At 45.8% G+C, this 21,574-nt stretch overlaps 3 protein-coding genes across 7 annotated transcripts; all 3 read right to left on the bottom strand.

Annotated features, from left to right (window-relative positions):
- Nucleotides 1-1,350: 1,350 nt before the first annotated feature.
- Nucleotides 1,351-9,240, bottom strand: LOC101773185 (eukaryotic translation initiation factor 4G). Its single transcript, XM_004957928.3, has 12 exons — nucleotides 8,993-9,240; nucleotides 8,627-8,827; nucleotides 8,347-8,525; nucleotides 8,112-8,243; nucleotides 7,872-7,930; nucleotides 7,701-7,760; nucleotides 6,116-7,477; nucleotides 5,873-6,026; nucleotides 3,044-5,804; nucleotides 2,355-2,549; nucleotides 1,924-2,272; nucleotides 1,351-1,824 (listed from the first exon to the last, which is right to left on the bottom strand). Exons 2-11 carry the CDS (start codon nucleotides 8,770-8,772, stop codon nucleotides 1,945-1,947), a joined length of 5,376 nt encoding a protein of 1,791 aa, XP_004957985.1. The 5' UTR covers nucleotides 8,773-8,827; nucleotides 8,993-9,240; the 3' UTR covers nucleotides 1,351-1,824; nucleotides 1,924-1,944.
- Nucleotides 9,241-10,081: 841 nt separating this feature from the next.
- On the bottom strand, nucleotides 10,082-13,585 carry LOC101772776. Of its 2 annotated transcripts, none has more exons than XM_004957927.3 (2): nucleotides 12,205-13,585; nucleotides 10,082-10,355 (listed from the first exon to the last, which is right to left on the bottom strand). In XM_004957927.3, the coding sequence occupies exon 1, from the start codon at nucleotides 13,485-13,487 to the stop codon at nucleotides 12,693-12,695; it is 795 nt and encodes a 264-aa protein (XP_004957984.1). In that variant the 5' UTR covers nucleotides 13,488-13,585; the 3' UTR covers nucleotides 10,082-10,355; nucleotides 12,205-12,692. The 2 variants fall into 2 exon arrangements, with proteins under 2 accessions (XP_004957984.1, XP_022679719.1); XM_022823984.1 differs by having other exon boundaries at nucleotides 10,082-10,325.
- A 3,403-nt stretch (nucleotides 13,586-16,988) lies between these two features.
- Nucleotides 16,989-21,365, bottom strand: LOC101771292. Of its 4 annotated transcripts, XR_002676327.1 has the most exons (3): nucleotides 20,369-21,364; nucleotides 19,976-20,265; nucleotides 16,989-17,433 (listed from the first exon to the last, which is right to left on the bottom strand). XR_002676327.1 is itself a non-coding variant. In XM_004957922.3 (2 exons), exon 1 carries the CDS (start codon nucleotides 21,204-21,206, stop codon nucleotides 19,980-19,982), a length of 1,227 nt encoding a protein of 408 aa, XP_004957979.1. In that variant the 5' UTR covers nucleotides 21,207-21,362; the 3' UTR covers nucleotides 16,992-17,433; nucleotides 19,976-19,979. The 4 variants fall into 4 exon arrangements, 3 of the variants coding, with proteins under 3 accessions (XP_004957979.1, XP_004957982.1, XP_004957983.1); XM_004957922.3 differs by having other exon boundaries at nucleotides 16,992-17,433; nucleotides 19,976-21,362; XM_004957925.3 differs by lacking the exon at nucleotides 16,989-17,433 and having other exon boundaries at nucleotides 19,667-20,265; nucleotides 20,369-21,365.
- Between the last annotated feature and the right edge of the window lie 209 nt (nucleotides 21,366-21,574).

The raw sequence follows: 21,574 nt of genomic DNA, 5'->3' as shown, positions 1-21,574 counted from the left end.
GTGAGGCGCAGCACAGGCGGGGGCGCGTCGACTCGCTTCGCGTCCGGCTCATCCTCCGGCGAGGCCATCACGCCGGCGGCGGCCGCGCTTTGAAATTTACACGGCGCTAAGCGGACCGGGCCAGCATTCAGACTGGCGCTTCAAGACGGCCTGGTCTAACTTATTGAATTCATACGGGCTTAGAAGGGCTTATTAGTTGTCTCTCACCAGAAGAGTACCAAGGCCCGAGATGAAAAAAAAGTTTCAGGCCCACAAAAAGCTCGAGAAAAGGGGCCCGTTGAATTATTGGACGGGCATGGACAGCATTTTATAGCAAAAAAACAAAAAAAATCAAGCCCAACCCCAAATTACAAAAAAAAAAACGGATTATTCTATCGTCTAGGAAATTGCCAGATGATTTTTGTCAGCGCTTCAACCTGGATTCCTTACCAATCGTAGTGACACGTCATATGATTGACAATGCAATTGATAGACAAGATTTTAAAGAAAATCGCTTGTAATTTTCAGTTGAAAGCACGGCATGGGGAAAAATGTGAGGGAAAAATAAATAGAAAAAAAGATATTTAGCTATGGTTCCACTGAAGTTCCCAACAGGAAACGAATTAAGGTGGACAAGTGATGGGTTCAGCTAGATGCTGAATTGCTGATGCAGCCTTGCAAAGTTCGTCAGGGGCGACCAGCATTGGCGTGGTAATTAGAGATCACCTTGGCCCTGGCCCTAGAACAGGAACAGCAGGTAGTCATGAAACAGCAGAACGGATCAAGAAGCCCAGAACCTGGAAAGTGATTTGACTTCACGTTATTAGTGCGTTGAAGTCTTCGGTGGAGGACAGATCCCACATTTGCCGCATATGAAGGAAACGAAGGCCACCATCCTAGGATAATTGATATTTGGCTAATATAAAAAATTATAATATTAAGCAAGTATTTCGTATAAGGGAATATGTCGACACATTTTGCTTAGGAAACAGCAGAGGTCACTGGTCACACGTGCACTATAGCTATAGTTTAATGACAGATACTTCAAGATGTTTAAAGCTATAAAGAAAGCTCCCCGTGGAGAGTTAGAGACCAACCAGCGCAAAAGAGCAACGGCATAAGAACCAGCGCAAAAGACCAACTGAAATCTGGCATGGGCTCACCCGTACGAGAAGAGACGATGCCCATCAATACCACAAGAGGAAGAGGAGCATCATCGTTACCAACCATACACACCGTCAATGGCATGCCGATTACTATTTTGTTGCCCACCCCAACAGAAGGCCAAACCCACGAGCAACAGAGATACCATAAAAGTGCCCCGACTACAGCCACACTGCACCCCAATAAATACACAATCGAGAAACGAGAAAAAATAGCAAATTACAGCAAAATTGAAACAAGATTAACATACTCGGGCAGTAACGAGAAACATTGGCTATCAGGAAAATGCCGCTAAGTTAACCGACTATCAATTCCGATCACAAAGAAATATTTGGTCAGAAGCCCGCTGGAGGCATCAGTTCAACCTACAGTTCCCCCGGCTACCAACAATATTGGTTAGCAGACTTCTCCCTGTGATCACAAAAATATTCCCTGATACTCTTATGGGAGCCTAGCTACCTGCTTCAGCCACAGCATCCACGGACCTTAAGACAATAACTTACAACCAGCACCAACTCTGGAAAAAATGGGTGACCCGTCGCCTTTGATCTCGTCAAATAGAACATCAGGTAGCAAGTAGGATCAGAGGGATATTTTCCAGTTCATCATCAAAAAAGGCTAGTGGGTACTTGGGTGCAAAGAAAGTAAGCCGCTTCAGCACAGCACCCGTGAGTTGGTAATCTGTCATTAGAAGAGTAGTTCAGAATATCTGCAACAAGCTAAAGTTTTCGGACCAAAGGACTCTGGATATGATATTCTAAACACCTGGAACAGACTTACCTAGTAACAATAACTAAGTGCCTACATGAAGGCGTCCAACTTTGATCGCTTAAGATGTTGTGGTCTGAAATCTTCCAACTTTAAACTGGAACTTGACTTGACCTCATTCAAGAATGAATCACCCTTTTCTAATCTTATTGAATCCATAACTGCCCAAAGGATATCAGCTGCAATACCATCTTGTACAAGATACCCTGGTTCCTCTCCACCTTCTTGAATCAATTTACCAACCTCTTGCAACGGCAATATGTTTTCCTGCACGAACCTTGCAAGAAGTCGTCCAAGGTACTCAGTGGCTCTTGGAGCATCACTTAGAGTATCTTCCAATGAGCCAAGAACCAATGCAAGGCTAAAAACATAATAATTTAGTCAACAAATAGTACATTGTGGACAGAAAATGATGATACGAGAAAATATGAGAAGACACCTACCCATCAATGAGTTGCCCTTTGCTCAACAAATTATGTCGACCACTGCTAAGGCTGACAAAAAGTTTAGCCAGCAACTCCCTTTCCATGTCTTTTCTCTCAAAGGAATCATTTACCCAAATTGATACAACATTAGGATAGAAACTTGGAGCATTCAACTCCTCAATACACAAAGCAACCTCCTTTTCATCTTTTGCACTGCCAAAAAAGCTGCTGTTAGCAGACAAAATAGGACGAAGGCCAGTGCTCCTCTTCATGGTATAGCAAAAGAACTAAAATATACTAGGTAACACAAACAGTAAAAGAAAAGCCCTCAATCAATCAATCCATAAATTTCATGAACAAAGTGCAAATATGCAGATATCAATTGGGGTAAAATTCTCTGGAAATGGTAACACGTGTCATCACTTCTGTTTCTAAATGCGTGACCTCCAATATGTTACAATCGCATGCTACTTAATCTCAGAAACATGAGTAAATTAATTCTGAAATTTGCAAGTGCATAAAGCAGAGAAAAATGCAGACAAGCGAATAAACATTCAGAAAATAAGCAGTTACTGAAACAAAATATTTAACCAATGGGTGCCTGTTTATTAATGGTTAAATGCACACAGTACTTAAATTCAAATTTGATGCAGTATAAGTAATACGAAATGAAAACGTGTAAACCATAAACATTTAAAACATATTACCTGTAATATTCCCGAATGGCCGAGATGGATTTTTCTCTCAAATCATCGTCAGAATATGATTTTTTTCCTGAACGGCCTTCCTGGCTGGCAGGCCTCTGTGAAGGCCCAGCAGATTGACTAGAAGCTGGTGTTCTACCAGAGGTTCGATCAGCCAGAGAGTTATAACCATTAGAACCAGACACTATCCTTCGATGGTCAACAACAGAAGGAAGTTCAGAATTTGATACTGGTGGTTGCCCTCTTATAGACATACCCCTAGCAAGGCCACCCTGTGGGCCAAGAGTGATAGGCTCATCCTTGACTGCACGCTGAGGAAGAGGTGTTCTACTGTCAAATTGATGCCTTTCCTCAAACCGGATATCTTGTGAACCACCAAATGAACGCGAATGTGGAGGCATTCCTCGAATGCTCCCTTGTTGGGAACTTGGGGATGCTAATGCAGATGAGCCGCGGGGGCCATAATCCATAGGAGGTGCTCCTCTTCTTGGAAGAGAACTAACAGATGGACCACGTCCTAGCCTGCTCGATTGAGCATGCCTTTCTTGAGCTGCATCCCTGTGAACCTCCTCGATCTTCTTGGGACCTTCGACCTTACGCCTCTGTTGCCATTTGTTTTTCCGCAGGTCAATTGAATCTCTCAACATAAACCTCACACGAGAAGACAACTTCTGACTTGTTGACATCTTGTACATTATATCAAAATAGGCATCCATGTGTTCCTTTGCCTTTACATGGTCTATCATCTCTCCAATTGTACTCATCAACTTGCATAGGGCTTCAATGTTCTCCTCATCAGGATCATCATAATTTCCAAACAATTTCTTAATGCATTCATGCATTATACGTTCAGTCAACATCCTCTTTTTGTACAATTCTCCAATCAACCTAATGTTTCCCAACATGCGCCTTCGAGCACGGATTCTCTTTTCCTCCCTTTCTTCTTTGGTTTGTTTTATCTCACCTTCCTCTTCTGTTTTATCAGCCTCAGCTTCTTCTCTTTCACCTCTCTCAAACTCCTCTTGACATTTGTTTAAAAGCAATCTCTTAAATGTAATCTTCTCATTGTCCTCACTGAAATCTGGCAAGGCACCAGCCAAATGGAAGCAAAAATTAGCATACATTTCACAGAAGGTTGGTTCCATCAAAGCTTTGTCAAATATCTGTGAAATGACTCCTGTAAGAGTTGCTACGTTGTCAATGTTGACTTCCTTCACTTGTTCAAAAAGTTTTTCAAAGTTTTGCGGCGTCAGCTTGTTAAGAATGGCTTTCAACTGCCTCTGCTTCGCCTCTTCCTCATCAGAAACTTTGCCAACAACATACTTTCTCTCTGCTTTGTGCATCGCTTGCATGGGTGTGACAGGAGAAGGCATCAGACCTTTTTGCTGCCATCTATCAGCATCAGAGCCACTGCGAGGAACTTGAGGTCCAACGGAATGCATGGGTCCTAGAAGAAGTCCACCACCTGGTTGACCACGTGGGTTCCTCAAAACACCATGACTACCTCCCGGCCCGCCCCGGTAATTGACAATTGATGGTCCATTTGCCAGGTCCATGTCACGACCAGGACTGAGAGGCACTCCTGATTTAGTCCACCTGTCATCAGCCATGGCAGCACCACGGCGGTCACCACGAGAAGTTGGCCGGTCAGAACCCCTTCCAGGACTAGGGTGAGGTTCACGATCAACCACATAGGACTTTCCTGCCAAATTATTCATTATTGCATTGACAGCTTCATTCATCTGAAATCCAACAGGAAGACCAGTACAATGGTGTTGCAAAGTTAACAAGAAGTCCCTCGAGTATTTCTTTCTGCCGTTAGCTTCAGTTGTATCTGACTCTAATACTTTTGTGATGCCAGACTGATTTCCAGAATCAGATTGCAGCTTTGGAGTAGACATGTCTGCTGCATCTTCCCAATCATCAGGCTCAACTTTTTTCTTAGAATCATCTGCAGATGAACTGGCCTCCGTTTCTGGCTCATCAGGCAGCACAGGAGTTGTATCAACTGTTGAAGAACTATCTGCCCCCTCTGCAGTGCCCATAATATCGGACTTCTCTTCTGGTCCCTTGTATGCATTATAAAGATCTGAACTTCCAGCGGCATCAGCTTTAGAAAGCATTTCCTTTCTCTTCTTCTTCTTCCCAGCTGTGGATTTTGTCCTAGTGATCTCAGCACTAGGTTTTTCCCTTGATACTGGTCGAATAGAAGCAGTGGGCGCAGCAGTAGATTGATCACTTGACATAGTTTCAGATTTCTGTTGCCCCTCTGATGAAATTAGAGTAACATTAGAAACAGCTAGGCCTGTTTCCGGACTAATATCTGAGTCACCATCAATGACACCTTGAACTGTAGGCTCTGAAGTTTCGGAAGTTGTCACAGCCACACCACCGCCATCAAGAACATGCGATGAAGTCTCAGAATTCTTGGATGAGCTACCTTGTTGCTCAGGTCCTGATGGTGTTGACTCTTTTGGTAAGTGTTCCTGATCAGTTACATGAGGTGCTGCATCTGAATTACCTGTATGACAAGTCACTGCTGATGCCTGTTCAGTCATGTCCACAGCACATACTTCAGGCGATTTACGTTCAGTGGCATCAGAAGAAATATTATCCTTGATAGGATCTGTGGTAACTTTGGGAGTTCCCTTGTTTTCATCACATTCAACAGCGGAAACAGCAACACTTTCTGCTCCTTGAGGTTCGCTGGTACCCTCGGAAGCTGGTCGTGCAGGACTCCTATCTGTCCCAGGAATATCAGCAGCTGCCAAAGCAGATGAGTTAGAAAATTTAAGAGCAACCCCGTACAGTTCTTAGATATAAAGACCTTACCATTTACTGGTGTGCTGTCAGCTTCAGCTATACCAGCTTTACTTTCAGGCAGCGGAGCTGCTGCGCCTGATGATGAGATGGTTAAATCCAGCTCTTTGTTGAGGTTCTTAGTTTCTTGGCGATCACCACTATCATCTTCAGCGGATGAAGCTGACTGAACGAATACAACATGCAAGAATGTGAAAAAAAAACACACAAAATGAAGCAAGCAAAGATTGTGTTAGAAGGAAGCAGACAACATACATGTTGTGGTTCAGACGAATTTCTGGCCTCCTTTTTAATGGCAATTTTCTTATTATCCTTAAATGACCCAGTCCTTTGAATGGATTCTTTGTTCTTCCCATCAGCTCCAGACATAGGTAAGGCTGAATTTGCAGTTACCGAAGTTTGTGGTTTTGCACCCTGAGTTGGCAAGCTTACCACAGCAGGATGCTTCTCTGGGACTAATGGAGCTTTACTCTCCTTCTCATGGGCTGATTTATCAGAAACTGTGATCCCAGAAACAACTTCATTATCCTTCTGCCGACTTGCTGCAGCATCCTCAACAGGCCTTGGCTTAGGGGCATCAGATTTACCTGGTGGCGCAGTTATCGTGACCATATGAGTCCCAGATTTTTCAGCCTGCAACCCACCAGGGTGCGGTTTACCTGTCATTTGGGAGTGCCCAGATACCGGAGGCCCTGCAGATGGACTGACATATGGAATCGCTTGCCCAGACTGAGTGACGGGATAATTAAACCTAGGACCCGAGGATCCAGTAGGAACCTGGTTTACACCAGTTGTAGGAGGGTAATAAATCCCTGACTGATTGTAAGAATTCGACGGCTGATGAAAGAAGCCGATATGAGGAGCATAGCTACCAACAGGCTGGGACTGGGATTGTTGTGTCAAGTTAGGCGCTGCCCTCTGCCCAGAAGAGTCCATCCTCTTATCAAGCTTCAACTCTTCATGAGTGTCTGGATGAGTAATTTTTACGGTAGTCTTCCGAGGAGCGGCAACAAACTTATTCTGTTGCTGAGGATATTGTGGGGGCATGTTCATAGGAATGTTACCCAACTGAGGTGGGAATTGATGGCCAACTGAAGTAACATAACTCATACCCTGCCCTTGATGCATCATTGCTTGCTGTTGCAATTGGTGCTGGATAGTCGGGGCATATAGCTGCTGCGGGACTTGCGGTGCATTACTGCCTGTCAATCCCATTGACATTTGTAATGAGCTAGGTACAACTTGTGGCTGCAGTTGTGGACCGTGACCACCAAACTGTAATGGAACTGGTGCTGGCTGATGGTGAAAGGGGATCGACATTTGCACCCCAGGCATTGGTTGAACAGTAGGAGGCCTAAGAGATGTAACATTGGGGACAGATGGAGAAGCATGCACATCTCTTTTCAATTGTGATGGCACATGAGGGTTGATGGTGTTCGGTTGGCTGGAACTAACAGCATCCTTTCTTGCTTGCTGCTGTTGTGGCTGCTGGGGAACCTGTTGTGACTGCTGCAACAGCTGCTGTGGCTGCTGCTGCTGCTGCTTCTGCAATGGCTGCTGTTTCGGAGCTGGTTGCATCGGACCAGGAGGTGTAACCTTGAGTTCCTCCAGAAGTGCCTGAACAGAGTATACAAATGAAATATAATCCTTTAGAATACTGGCAGATTCAGAAGCAGTCTGTGTGTGCCTGAAGGCAAATTACTCATAGGGACATAACATTTTTGCAAGTTCTAGAAGTCCAACAGACAAGCACTAAACTGACATATTGGTTACAAAAGACCAATAAAACAAGAATTAACATACATCATATAAACAACATTGCAAAGCAAGGACAAGATACCTGATTACGTTTTTGTTCATCCAAGTTTGGAGGAGCCGAGCTTGTCCTAGCAGGAAATTGCTATAGAAAAATACAAATTTTGTTTAAATTAGATATAGGTACAAAACCAAAGGTACATAAGATAGGGCTTCAGGTTCTGAGCTGCAGAAGAAAAAGGCAACAAAATCATACCGGTAGTCCATTCATATTTATACTACCAAACTGAAAGTTAAATCCCTTGGATGGTTCTCCTGAAAAGAAGCAAAACAATAAGAAAAATAAGACATCTAGCCATGCATCATGGTACATATGTAACTAAAACAGGTTCAAACAAGCAATGCGAAGATGCACAATACCACCATGGATGGCCACCATGCATATGAAATAAATGTAACGGCTTATCACATTTTAAGAAAAAAAATAGAGGCGAACCTTTTGATGCTCCCTGAGGAATAGGGGGGTTAGAGCTCTTTGGTGGTGCCCTGGGGGCAGCATGGGTAGCTTTTGGCAATGGCGCATTAGCCGGCTTCTCACTGGCAGGTGATGATGACGATACTTGTGGATCTGGCGACTCAAAAGGAACACATGCAATCAACCAAACGATCAGGTCACGTTCTGCACTGGTCCAATCGCAATACAAGATAGCAGAACAGGCCATCTCACTCACCATGGTGCTGTGGCCGTGGCGCAGGGACGGGAACATGCGCTGGCGCATTCTGAGGCGCGACCGGAGGGCGCGCAGGTGTCTGGTGGGGAACGGGCGCAGGAGCTGGCTGGAAGCCGGTGGTGTCAGGCTGGCTCACCACCCTCTGGTGCCCGCCGTGGCCATTGCCCGGCTTTCTGAAGCTGCAATCGAGATCCAAAGTCCCGTCAAAACCCTACCTTCCCTAACGAGATCAAATCAACGGTGAGAGGTCAATTGGAGTCGACCGGAGCCAGTAGATTACCTGCGGTTAGATGAGAGGGGAGGCTGGCCGGAGGAGCCCCCGCCGCCCTTGCCCGCGCCGCCGACTCCGCCTCCGCGGTGGCCGCCGAAGCTGCTGGACCGGCCGGGTCTCCTGTGCCCCTCGCCCCTGTCCCCTCGCTGGGACATAAATCCCTGTGTCTCTCCTCCGATCTCCTCCTTCTTCTTCTCCCAGCGAGCAGCCCTGATCCAATCACACCCACCCACCAACGGAAAAAAAAACACTCTAATTAATCACCTGAAACAACCAAACGAACAAAATCCGCGAAAAGCAACAAACCCTAGCGCGAATCGCTCCGCGCCGCGGACGGCGGCGGGGGAATCCCGCCGGCGGAGAGGCGAGGCGTACCTGGGGGCCCCGGGGGCGGCGGCGCCTAGGGTTTGGTCGTGGCCAGTGCGGGCAGGCGACACGGGGGGCCGAACGAATTGGTGATGGGTTTGGGTTGGGGGAGGGGGAGAAGTGCAATCGAAGGGAACGGAAGGGGGGAGGCGTCTCTCTAGTAGTATAGCCAAGGCAGCAGAGGCAGGCAGCTGCAGCAGCAAATCGAGGGCGATACGATTACGCAAGGAACCCAAAAGAATTTCTAATCTCAAAGAAAATCCTAGGCTTTTCGTAACTGAGGCGAGCTGAGAGCGGTCAAGGGGGGCCAGATCGGACGGACGGGGCTGGGTGGCTGGCGTCCGCTCGCGGGGCCGCGATGTTCGCCTTGGGCCTAGTTGGGGGCTGGACATAGTTGTGTTGGGCCGGGCTGGGGGAGGGCGTGCACGATTCGGTCTGCTGCCGTCGTTTTGGTTTTGCGTTTTTTATATAGCAGCAACATTTCCTTAAAAAAACAAGCAGCAGCAAAGCCGCATAAAAGGATTTCAGGACACCGAGTTCTTTATAAGTACTCATCCATCGTCCATCCCAAATTATAAATCATTCCAAGAATTTAGAGAGTCAAAGTATCTCAAGTTTGACCAAATTTATATGATAATAAAATAACATTTATGATGTCATCTAAGTATCATTAGATTCTTCATCAATTATAGTTTCATAGTATACCTATTTGATGTCATAAATCTTTATCATTTTCTCTATAATTTTGATCAAACTTGACATCTCAAAGATTCTTGGAATGACTTATAATTTGGGATGGAGGGAGTAGTTCATTAAACAAACTCCTATTTTCCGACCCGGTTATCAATGCCATCATCTTGAGCTACTATGTTTAACAAAGATATAAATGACATCGCCTAACATATATTGAGCGGACCAAAGTATAAAAACAATAGTAAATTATAGTATATCAATAAAATACAATATGGACCAGAATATGAGCCCGTCTTACATGAGTGGCGCCTCTCCGGAACAGCTAGCAGCCTAGCACACTTGGGTGGCGGATGTGCGGCACGTGCGATACTAAATACCAACAGCATTCAAACTCTTCAAACAGAATTTCCATCTAAAAATCTCATAACATTGCACACCAACAGGGTAACAAAATTACAAAGCACGCATATTTAGTGTTCAAAGCTCAAACCGATTGAACTTGACAAGCCTTGCTTCGCATATAGTCATGCAGACATAAGTTAACTACAAGATGACAAGTTTTTGACGAATACTAAATTACTAAGGTTTATCATGAAGCGCAGACCCATCATGACCATCCATTCCTTCAAACATCTGATGAATGATCAAACTGAGGCCCAAAAAGAGAGCGCATTAATCCCTGCAGATGTATCTAGTTAGAACTAACTGTACATGCATGCGACACAAATTGCTTCCACAGTTCCACAATAAGTACAATTCTTGCTTAGAAAAAACACGGTTCAAAAAGGTTCATTAACTCTAGAAAAAGCAAACACAGCATGAGAACAACTAATAAATGCATTGAAGCCGATATCACCTAAAAGAATGTCAACAATTAATAAAGGCATTGGAAGCACTCAAACACTGTTATCAAGCTTCAAATTGGTTTGAAACAGGCAGTTACTGAACTCAAGATCGATTAGAATTAAGCAACCCCCTCGAAAATACACCCAAATCAAGTGGAAAAGAAGCTCGAAAGCAGAATATGTCTTTATCTTTCCAAAATATGCATCATCATAAGCTTCAGCAAAAAATTAAATTAGTAACCAGTCCCAAAAAGTGGAGGAAGGACCAACAAGTTAGGCTACAATTCCCTCGAAAAGACTAAGTTTCTACATTTTAAATGGAACAGAGAATAGCATCAAATTGAATGAGTACCATCTCAAGAACTGGCATGAGTTTGGCAAGACTTGGGGTTTGTCACAGGTCATGTATAAGTAGCAACTGGTAGCAGTATAGCAGACAGAATATGAGCATGAATAAGCATACACTAGGTAGAACCTGATACAACTCTGGACTCAAATGTCCGAATAACAACTCTCTCAACAAGATATGCAGTCTAAGTTCAAGAAGAATTCTTGCTAGTAGAAAACCTAATAAAAGAGATGACGCTGTTCAACATGATCCATTGGAAAAGGGTGGGATCATTCAAACAATCAATAAAAGGCCCATACAAGATGCTACAACTAAATCCCCAACTATATTTCCCTACAAAATATGGTACAAATAAAATATATGCTTAGATAATCTGGCAGAAGATGGGAACATTGTCCAGTCCAATCTAACAATGCATTTTAGGGAGTTTGCTTGTAGATGTATGAACAGCCCAATCAAATAAATAAAAACTGTTACTTTTAGGGGGGTTGCTTGTAGACAATAAAATAAATAAAAACTATTACCCTTCACTATATCTGACCATTAGAGAAGTTGTTTCAACAAGCAGCTGCATGTGGCATTCTGGTAACATAAACTTCAAGAGTTGTTTTAATTTAAACCATTCCTGAAAAACAAAGACATTGCTTTTTCCGGAACAAAGGGAAGACTGCAATACTTAAGGGAGCTAAATTGTGCCTGATGAACAGATACCCTATATTCCAAATTTTTTCTAACAAGAAGAGAGACGCTATAGTGAGAAGAATTGCAGTACTTCTGTGTTCTACGGGAATAAATATTCCAGCTATGGATCCAAAACATATATGACACATTAAACATATGCTCTTACCAAACACTTTCTGCATAAATAAACCATATAAACTAATTTATTTTCTCTACTAAGTTCTCAAGAATTATGAATGTCTCACAACTCTAGATGGATAAATGCCTTTTCTATTACGAAATTGCTTCTTTCATTTCCCAGATGCCTTAAACCAATGGCAGTATGGCACAGACAAAAACATTTTAACATGACACCAACAAAGGCAGCAACTTATCTAGTATGCCATGCTTTAAGAATGCATACAGCAGTATTAACTAACCATCTGATAATGGAAAAATATATCACATGCAGATAGCCAAACAACAGCAAACAGCGAAGCTACATTGCCATCTTGAAAAACAAGACCTATATAATTTACATGCTCCCTCTACATAAAAAGGTTCTATAGTCAACCACATCCAACATTAGAAAAGAAACTACTTAAGATGGGAGAATCATCGAATATTTTGCAGAACATATAATAAGCACAGTAAGAGTGCAACAACAAGCTTACCAGCTTATATAGTTGGTTTTGCCAATGGTGGTGGGTAGCCGAAGTATGAATGGACAGTGTAGTACTGCTTCATCACACAAACCTTCTTACATTCACGAGTCTTGACGTCAAGTGAAAAATATTCAACATCTGGAGATTCTGCCTGCAAGTGCACTGAGTTGTCTGAAGAGTCCTCCGACGAGTACCCTGAGTTTTCATCTTGCAGAATGCCGCGAAGGAATAAGAATCCATCAGCCGTGCCCAAGGTGAAATAGTTATACTGGGTTGGCAATGATATCATATTCTCGAACTGCCATGCGTCTGAAGATCCACTGCCATTTTGCTTTGTGATGCGAATTATGTCAGTTGGGCCATCCCCAAAGCAATCAGCAAGAAAAAACACCTCAGGGGTTCTATCTCTACCCAGTACAATGAGAGGCTTCCCGCTGTCAGGCATATGGCAGTTAGCCAGATCTTTGTTGACAATGGATAGCTCCAAACTGAATACATCAAAGTACAAGCAATTTGCTCCTCCAAGGCACTATCCAGTAGAAGCGACTCTGCTCATTATCATGACAGGAGGAGCTGTACCGGGTGTCAGTCATGACAGTGCCCAATGAATTGCAGCTGAGATATGCAGGGATATGCCATTCTCCAGTGATGGAGGTAAATTCAAACACAACCACCATAGTTTTGTTACACGCCACACATACCACTCTGAATGTTGTCTCCTCGTCATCTTCGCCAGTAGGAGCGAGGAAAAGCCCGAAACCAATGAGGTGCTTGTGTTGACCCCTTAGGTTTTTGGGTATGCGAGGGAGCAGGCTGTATCGCCGGGATAAGGGGTCACACACCGCGAGGTCCAGATCCCTCAGCAAGACGGTGTCGTAGTATTCAAACGCGGGGTCGCATTCGGGAGTGCACTCGAGGAGGACGCGGCCCTGGCGAACGTCGCGGGGATGCCAGGGCGTGAGCCACCTCCCGGCGGGGACGAAGGAGTAGGAGAAGTCGGCGGCGTCGGCGAAGGCGCGGGCGAGCGGCGCGGAGGGGTGGGGCGGCTGCGCGGGGTGGAATCCCTCGTAGGCGGCGAAGCCCAGGAGAGGCGGCGGTTGGATGGCGTGGAGGCGGCGGAGGAAGGAGCGGCCGGTGATGATGCGGCGGAAGGAGGGGCAAGCGGCGGAGGCGCGGGCGACGTCGGCCGGGGTGGGCAGGCGGAGGAAGATCTCCTCGAGGAGCTCATCGGTGAGGGTCGGGAGCAACGCCAGCGCCTGGGGGCCGGCGGTTGGCGGCGCCGGCGAGGCCATGGCGGGTGCCGCCGCCCGGCGGAATGGGAATATACGGGGAGATCGGACTATGGCAGTGCGCGACTGCGCGGTGAGAAGAAAGGGAGCCGACTGACCGAGTGACGACCGCACGAGTGTGTTTAGACTTCAGCGCCGCTTGGAGAACCGAACAATTAATAATTTTCGTTTCTTATTTTTTCAGATTTTGGGCAACATTTTCGCTTGTTGTTGCAACGTAGCGAGTGTTTACGCCGCTCTGTGCAGTTTCATTTTTTCAAAACAGATTTTTATATGGCGTTCTATACAGTTTAATTCTTGGAAAAGTTGATTATGACACTAATTTGATAACACTTGCCAACCGGTGCCATCTGAATTCTCCAACATATCTCCATCTAGGAGTATCCAATGGCCAATAACATAGCAGTTCAACACGGAAACAGGGGTATATGCTATTGTTGCACTGAGTAAGCTTGATAGCGTCGTATATGCTCCGAGTACAGGATAACTACTGACAAGTAATAGAGTAACACAACAAGAACTCAAGAAGGCTCGCGTGTGTCCACGAGCAGAAGCGCATCACCAATTCACCAGCATAACCATCCTCCATTCCTCCCCGCGGATAGCAGATGAATGACCAAAACGTGGTACCAATGCAAGCGCACCAATCCCTGCAGGTATATTTCGTTAGAAGAACTGCAGGATCACAGCTGTGGATGCGATAAAAATCTCTACTTACCCAGTTTCATCAGAAGTACAAAATTAACAAGTGACAAATGATAATAATGCTTCAAAGCTGCATACGAAAAGGTTACTAGCAGAATCAAAAGCCCTAACAGGTAAGGGCTAGTTTGGTAGGGCTCCGGAGGAGCTATTTTCTTTTGGCTCCAGCTTCTTCATATAAAACAGCTCCGGGTCCTCTTTAGCTCTAGAGGTGGAGCCGTTTTTGACCAAACTGTTTGGTAGGACTTCAGTTGGAGCTGCATGAGAAGTTGAAGCTGGAGCCCTACCAAACTGACCCTAAGTAATAACAATGTTGTGCATTATTCTTGTTTTAAACACAGTAAAAAAATTCACCCAGTTCATTGACTGATGCACAAAATCCTAAGCAAAAAAAGATATTTGATATTAGCTCCATCATGCTTGAGACTGTCTTGGAGCCCTGAACAAGCTAAACTATGGAATACCATGAAGAAATAGGAAGCCCTCAGCCACACCCAAGGCAACGCACATTGTTCTCCATCCTGTCAATGGCAATGGTACAGTATTCTCCAGCTGCCATTTATGGAGGGTTCACCATCATTTTGCTTGGTGATGCGAAATAGGCCAGCCGCACCATAATGTAATCCCCGAAAAAAAGCAGCTCATGGCTTCCTTCTCTATCCAAAACAATGCGGGGCTCACAACTGACTGGCACAACATGTCTAGGCAGAACGTAGTGTTAACAACTGAGAACTCCATCCTGAGCACATTAAGCACAAGTAACTTCTGCCCCAATTACCCAAAGACATCATCCAATGGAAGCAGCCCCCCGCATACTGAAACCAGGAGAAGTCGTTGGCATCTAAGGGTGTGACTATGCCCAGAGAACTCCAGCTAGGAGATGCAGCCATATGCCACTGTCCAGTGACTGAAGAGAAGACAAATGCGGCCAGGCCAGTACTACTCGACGCCGTGCATATCACCCTGAACGATATCTCCTCCTCATCCTCCCTGGTAGGAGCGAGGAAGAGCTCGAAATGAATGAGGTCCTCGTCTTAGATTTTAGCTCGTCTGGTATGCGAGGGAGGAGCACGTATCGCCGGTATAAGGGATCACAAACCGCAAGATCGAGATTTCCCAGGGAAACCGATGGCGTCGTAATAGTCTCGGTGGATCTGCCCTGCCCCTTCTGGGAGCACTCGAGGAGCACGCGGCCTTGTCGAACGTCGCGGGGATGCCACGGTGTGAGCCACCTCCCGGCGGGGACGAAGGAGTAGGAGAAGTCGGCAGCGAGGGCGAGGGCGCGGGCGACTGGGGTGGAGGGGTGGGGAGCCTCAGCGGCGTGGAAGCCATCAGTGACGAAACCGAGGAGAGGCGACGGGTGGAGGGCGCGGAAGCGGCGGAGGAACGAGCGGTCGGTGGTGATGCGGTGGAAGGAGGGGCAAGCGGTGGAGGCGCCGGCGAGGGCGTCCAGGGTGGGCAGCCGGACGAAGATCTCCTCGAGGATCTCGTCAGCGAGGGCCGGGAGCGGCGGCGGTGTCCGATGGTCGGAGATTGGCGGCGCCGGTGAGGCCATGGAAGCAGCCGATCGGCAGCCGGCGCTAGTCGGGATGGGAGAAAGAGGATCGAGTGACCGACTCGTGTCCAGAAGCAAGCCGAGTGACTGGGCCACGAGCACTGCGAGTGACTGATTACTCCATTGGGCCTGGCCCACCCCACGAGCACTCGTCGTCTCTCAGGGGCTAGGCCGGCCCATGCTGAGTTACTAACCGAGCCCACCTCTGAAACAGCTTCCAGCTCCCCTTCCAGTAGTACAACTTTTGGTAACCGGTAATGCTTAGGGCCCGTGCGTCCGGACGCGCGTCCTCCTCCGGCCAGTCACGTGGTATGGTGTCGTCTACATATTATCACCAGCAAAAATATCACGTATGGATAAAAAACTAGCGCAACATTTTTATCTGCACGACGATTCCTTCCACCGCACCCGAATCTCGTTTTGCGAGTGCAACCTCATCCTCTCCCCTTGCCGCTTCTGCTTTGTGCTCCTTGCTCTGCTCCCTATCAATGCTAGTGCTCGAGACGGCGAGATCGGCGGTGGAGGCTAATGCTGGCCCCACTTCCCCTTGTACGGCTCCGCTTCCTGCTGCTCTGCCGGACCGTGCCCTCCTCCTCTCCGTCCCTCCCGCTGGCCCGCTCCCCCAGGCTGCTATGCTTCCTGCTGCTATGCTCGGCTGTGCCCTCCTCCTCTCCGTCCCTCGTGCCTCGCCGTTGCGGGGGCTCCTCCCCAACCTGCTCCGCTTCCTGCTGCTCTACCCGACCGCGCCCTCCTCCTCTCCGTCCCTCCCGCTGGCCATGGTGCCTCGCCGTCGCGGGGGCACCTCCCCAACCTGCTCCGCTTCTTGCTGCTCTGCCCAGCAGCACCTCCTCCTCTCCCTCCCTCTCCCACTGATAGGGGGTAGCGCTCCAAGGGCCTTGTCGAGGCGACGGAGAGGATGGAGAAGAAGAGACCAAGGCCGACACGCCGCAGCTGAGCTGCCGACACGCCGCAGCTGAGCATCACTGTGCACGCCGGCACTGGCAGCAGGATCTTCAGCACTGATAGCTATAGGAGCCTAGATCTGAAGATAGCTCCCGAGTGCCAATGTTGCAATAGGTATCTCACGATGTTGCAGTAGGGATTCTTGGATGTTGCAAGCGTTGTAGATGCGCACGAGCGTTGCGGATGAACGTATCGTCACGATTGATTTTCTCATATGTTTCGATGTTGGCTTTTGTTGTTTCATCTATCAATTTTTCATGTTGCAATATTTCTTCCCGTACGAGCTCAACCCCAACTCAACATATGATGATTTTTTGGAAATGTTGCATGAAACATGTGTTCAATGTTGCGGTAGGAATTTTCCCTCACGAATATTATGTTTACGTAAAGCTATTTTTTTGCATCTTTTTCATGTTGCAACCATAGATTTTTGATATTGCAGCTATTTTGTTTTGATGTTGCAACGGAATGTTGGATAATTAGTGGTATTTATTATGGTGCTACTGTAGCCGTCAGATTTAAAATGGATGATGATGCATGCGTCCGACGGGAGTTGCTCCCGCCGGACATACGAGCGCTAGCAAGTCCCGATAAATACCAAGGCTCAAGTCAATTTCAATCCACGAAAAGAAGTGCAGCACCAACATTAACCGTCCTCCATGCCTCTTCGCTGGGCCAGAAGAATAACCCAAATAAGTAGACCCACCAGAGAATGCTAGCGCATCAGTCCTGCCCATCAGTTCCCAGTGAGTAAAAAAATTGACAAATGCATTTTAATCGAAAGTGATTAAGAGTGTTAGTTGCATAAATACTAGGTATATATGACAAAAATAAAAAACAGCAGAGCATACAACTTTGAACTTAAATAAAAAGGACCAAAGCCCTAAACCACAGATGAATCCACGAATGATATGATATTATGCATCATATCAAAGGTTACTAGAGAAAAGTTAGAGAAACATCATGCGTCTGAATGATATGCAAAATGCCACATCCAAAAGAAGTACACACCAAGGATCTATGCATACGTTTCAAGCCCGCACACTGGAAGGACGCCTATGACCATATTTCCTCAGAAAAGGAACTAGATAAGACCAACTTTAACACAACAATCTGAAACCCCAACCAATATGAAACCCCAGCACCCTCAAACTAAAATCCTTAGGGAAAATTAACGCCATTAACATTGATCAGCATAATCTTGAGCAAAACCAGCTAACCTCTGCTTGAGGTTGGTTTGAATCAACAGGGAACCAACCTCACATCTGAGCAGAAAGCCAAACTGGATAAACTGAATAAGAAGGTCAACAGAGTATACAGTTTTTTTAAGAGGAATCAACAGACATCACTAGGAGTCTAGGCTATAGCTTCAAACAGGCTAAGTTTTTAATCTAATGTGATAATTGAAAAAATGCAAGAGGCTCCAAGAGACTGGTCCAGATAGGCTCATTACTGAATTTGAATAGTCCAAAATCAATTTGAATTAGGAAGCCAGCTAGTTGCAGGAAGAATATCTTCATCTCTACAAAACTACGTACATAGTTCATTGCTAAATTCAACATTGTTGAGCCTTACAAAGGTTAGAATAGCTTGGTAGCTCGAGGGCACAAGCTTAGTTGAGTAAAAAAAAAAACTAAAATGAGCCAAGCTCAGCTTAGAGCGCAGTGTATACAAACATGTATGTATCTCAAATAGGACCAACTAGAGTTAGGCTTAAATGTGCCTTGAATAGCCTAAAGTTCCAGCATTTGAACCATCTTGGCACATAATCGTAGTTGTCAATTGTCACATATTATGAATGAGAGTAATAAAGGTAATAAGGGAGACTAAACTTTGCATGGTACAAGTTTAGAGTCTGGACTCAACTCAAACTCCTTGAACAAATACACAGACAGCCTCCAGCATTTACTTCAACACAAATTCTGCCAACTATAAGTCCAAAAATTAAAGGATCATGCGCTTCAACATGGCCCACGAAAAATATTTGACACTCAGTAAAATGACTAAATAAAGAAATTACTAAGGAACCACAGCCCTGGGAAAAGCAACAGATATTCTATCAAATCTGAATCACATTTTAAGTTTTCTAATTTAGATATATGAATAAACAATCAAACTATTATCCTCTATACAGGACTCCCCGATTAGTAATGATGTCTCATGTCTCCTCCCATTTACTATTTTCCCCCCACCTTGCACTTAGTTGAATGCGATGAGATGTACTATTGATATTTAATAGCCCCATTTGAGAAACTAAACCAGGTTGGGAGAAGCTCCACAACCCCTTCTTCTTATAAAAAATATCATCCAACATACAACAACACTTTATTTTAAAAAAAACATGGAAAACACATCAAAACATGAAGCACATATTCACAAACTTGGAGGAACAAATATCAGCTCCTAACCTAAGAGGTCGCTTGTGATGATGGAGATGCAGAACAATAAGAATTTCACAATTCTAATACTTAACAAAAATCAGTTTTCTCAGATAAGAATCCAGGACAGAAAATGGAAAAGTCAATAACTTATATTTCTTTTCAAACATCTTCTGGATTCCTGAAACTGGTGTTTTATCAAGTGAATTTTCAAAAGTTGATTTGTGGGGTGGTATTCCACAACAGATGGATAAAGTACTTTTAGTAGTCAAAAGTTGCTTTCTTTTATTCGCTACATATGCAAGAATATTGTAAAAAAGGATAGAAAAAATGGTGAAACAGATGCCAAGCTGCACCAGGATGCTGATAACAATAACCTAATAGGTCGCTTGTCATGATGGAGATTCAGAACAATAAGAATTTTGCAATTCTAAATATTTTAACAAAAATCAGTTTTCTCATATAAGAATCCAAGACAGAAATGGACAAGTCAATAACTTATATTTCTTTTCAAACATCTTCTGGATTCCTGAAACCATTGTTTTATCAAGCGAATTTTCAAAAGTTGAAATGTGGGGTGGGTATTCCACTACAACAGATGGATAAAGTACTTTTAGTAGTCAAAAGTTGCTTTCTGTTATTCGCTACATATGCAAGAATATTGTTGAAAAAGGACAGAAAAAATGGTGAAACAGATGCCAAGCTGCACCAGGACGCTGATAACAAGAGAGAGAGGTATAATTTGGACACAACTCAGCCCCTCTACTAATTGAGGTCTGTGAAACACCACCAATATAAATAAATAAGCTTACTATTGACATGATACGATCAACAACATCTGCAGAAAAAAAAAGTTACAAGCAAGCATAGTGTATAACAGCAACGTAGCTTACCACTTCATATACATGGTTTTGACAATGACCGTGGAAAGCCAAAGTAGGCATGGACACTGAAGAAGTCATGCTTCATCTCACAGACCTTCTTAAGTTCAGAAGTCTTGACATCCAGCAAAAGATATTCTCTGTTTGGAACATTCCAAGAGTGGCGACGACGGCGTACTGAGTGCTGACCTTCTGGAAAGCCATGAAGGAATAAGAACCCCTCAACCGCACCACAGATGGAATACCTATACTTTCTGGCCAATGGTATAATTCTCTCCAAATGCTGTTCCCCAGAAGGTTCACTGCTATTGAGCTTAGTGATATGCAATAGATCAGATGAGTCATCTTCACTGTGCGTACCAAAGAAGAACATCAAAGGTGGTCCTTCTGCTCCCGTTACAATACCTGAATTGATGTTGCCCTCAATAAGGTTGCTGGACGGAACGCTGTTGACAATTGAAAACTCCATCTTGGTGGCGTCAAGCATAAGCAACTTGCCAAACCAGTCCTGCGTCCAGTAGAAGCAGCCGTTGGCATAATCGGGATAGGCCAACTTGTCAAAGGCCACTTCAGTGCCCAAACAACTCCAGCTGGGAGATGCAGCGATGCACCAATGTCCAGTGACAGAAGAGAAGACAATTGCAAACAGATTAGTTTCATTCCGCGCGGTGCAGATCACCTGGAACGACGTCCCCTCCTCATCCTGGCCGGTGGGAGCAAGGAACGCATCGAAATCAACGAGGAGCCCGTGCTGAGCTGTTATCTTGTGTGGTACGGGAGGGAGCAGCACGTATCGCCGGTGCAAGGGGTCACACACCGCGAGATCGAGGTCGCTGAGGAAGACAACGCTGTGGAAGTGGTAGCGCTCGTCGTACTTGGGAAGGCACTCGAGGAGGACGCGGCCTTGGCGAAGATCGCGGGGACGCCAGGGTTTGAGCCATCGCCCAATGGGGACGAAATAGTAGGAGAAGTCGGCGGCGTCGGCGACGGCGCGCGCGAGCGGAGCGGAGTGGTAGGGCGGCTGCGCGGGGTAGAAGCCATCTTGACCGCGGGGGACGAAGCCGAGCAGGGGAGGCGGGTGGATGCCCCGGAAGCGGCGGAGGAAGGCGCGGTCGGTGATGACGCGGTGGAAAGAGGCGCAGGCGGTGGAGGCGCGGGCGAGATCCGTCGGGCCCGGCAGGCGGAGGAAGATCTCCTCGAGGAGCTCGTCAGTGAGGGTCAGAAGTGGCGGCGGCGAGGCCATGGCGCCAGGCGATCGGCCGCCGGCGCCCGGTGGGAGGGGAAAAGGGGCTCGGCGGATTTAGGGCGACTGGGCGAGGCCGCGAGGGCGAGGGGCGACTATGCGGCTATGCCGTGCTCGGTGAGAAGAGCAGGTAGACGAGCCCACTAGCCCCTGGCAAAACCGCACGAGTGTTAGATGCTTTGATTGGGGGCAAGAGAAAGTCGTTTTGGACAAGATTTGGATCAAACATTGGGAATATAAATCATGAATAACTTTTAAGTTGTTGAGTTTGGAAATGTGAAAGTCATATAAATAGATTTGTCTTGAAAAATATTTTCATAAAAATATACATATGTCACTTTTTGATAAATATTTTTATAAAAATAAGG

The sequence above is a fragment of the Setaria italica genome, chromosome II (genome assembly GCF_000263155.2).
Source record: "Setaria italica strain Yugu1 chromosome II, Setaria_italica_v2.0, whole genome shotgun sequence".
Lineage (NCBI taxonomy): Eukaryota > Viridiplantae > Streptophyta > Magnoliopsida > Poales > Poaceae > Setaria > Setaria italica.
The sequence above is the reverse complement of the archived record's forward strand: the minus strand, read 5'-3'. Positions and strand labels throughout refer to the sequence as shown.

Coding starts and splice junctions, on each gene's coding strand:
- LOC101773185 (XM_004957928.3), bottom strand. CDS start 8,772: ATGTCCCAGCGAGGGGACAGGGGCGAGGGGCACAGGAGACCCGGCCGG. Junction 7,478..7,700: donor ATGAACAAAAACGTAATCAG/GTATCTTGTCCT, acceptor TACTCTGTTCAG/GCACTTCTGGAGGAACTCAA. Junction 2,550..3,043: donor GCCATTCGGGAATATTACAG/GTAATATGTTTT, acceptor CTTTTTTGGCAG/TGCAAAAGATGAAAAGGAGG.
- LOC101772776 (XM_004957927.3), bottom strand. CDS start 13,487: ATGGCCTCGCCGGCGCCGCCAACCGCCGGCCCCCAGGCGCTGGCGTTG.
- LOC101771292 (XM_004957922.3), bottom strand. CDS start 21,206: ATGGCCTCGCCGCCGCCACTTCTGACCCTCACTGACGAGCTCCTCGAG.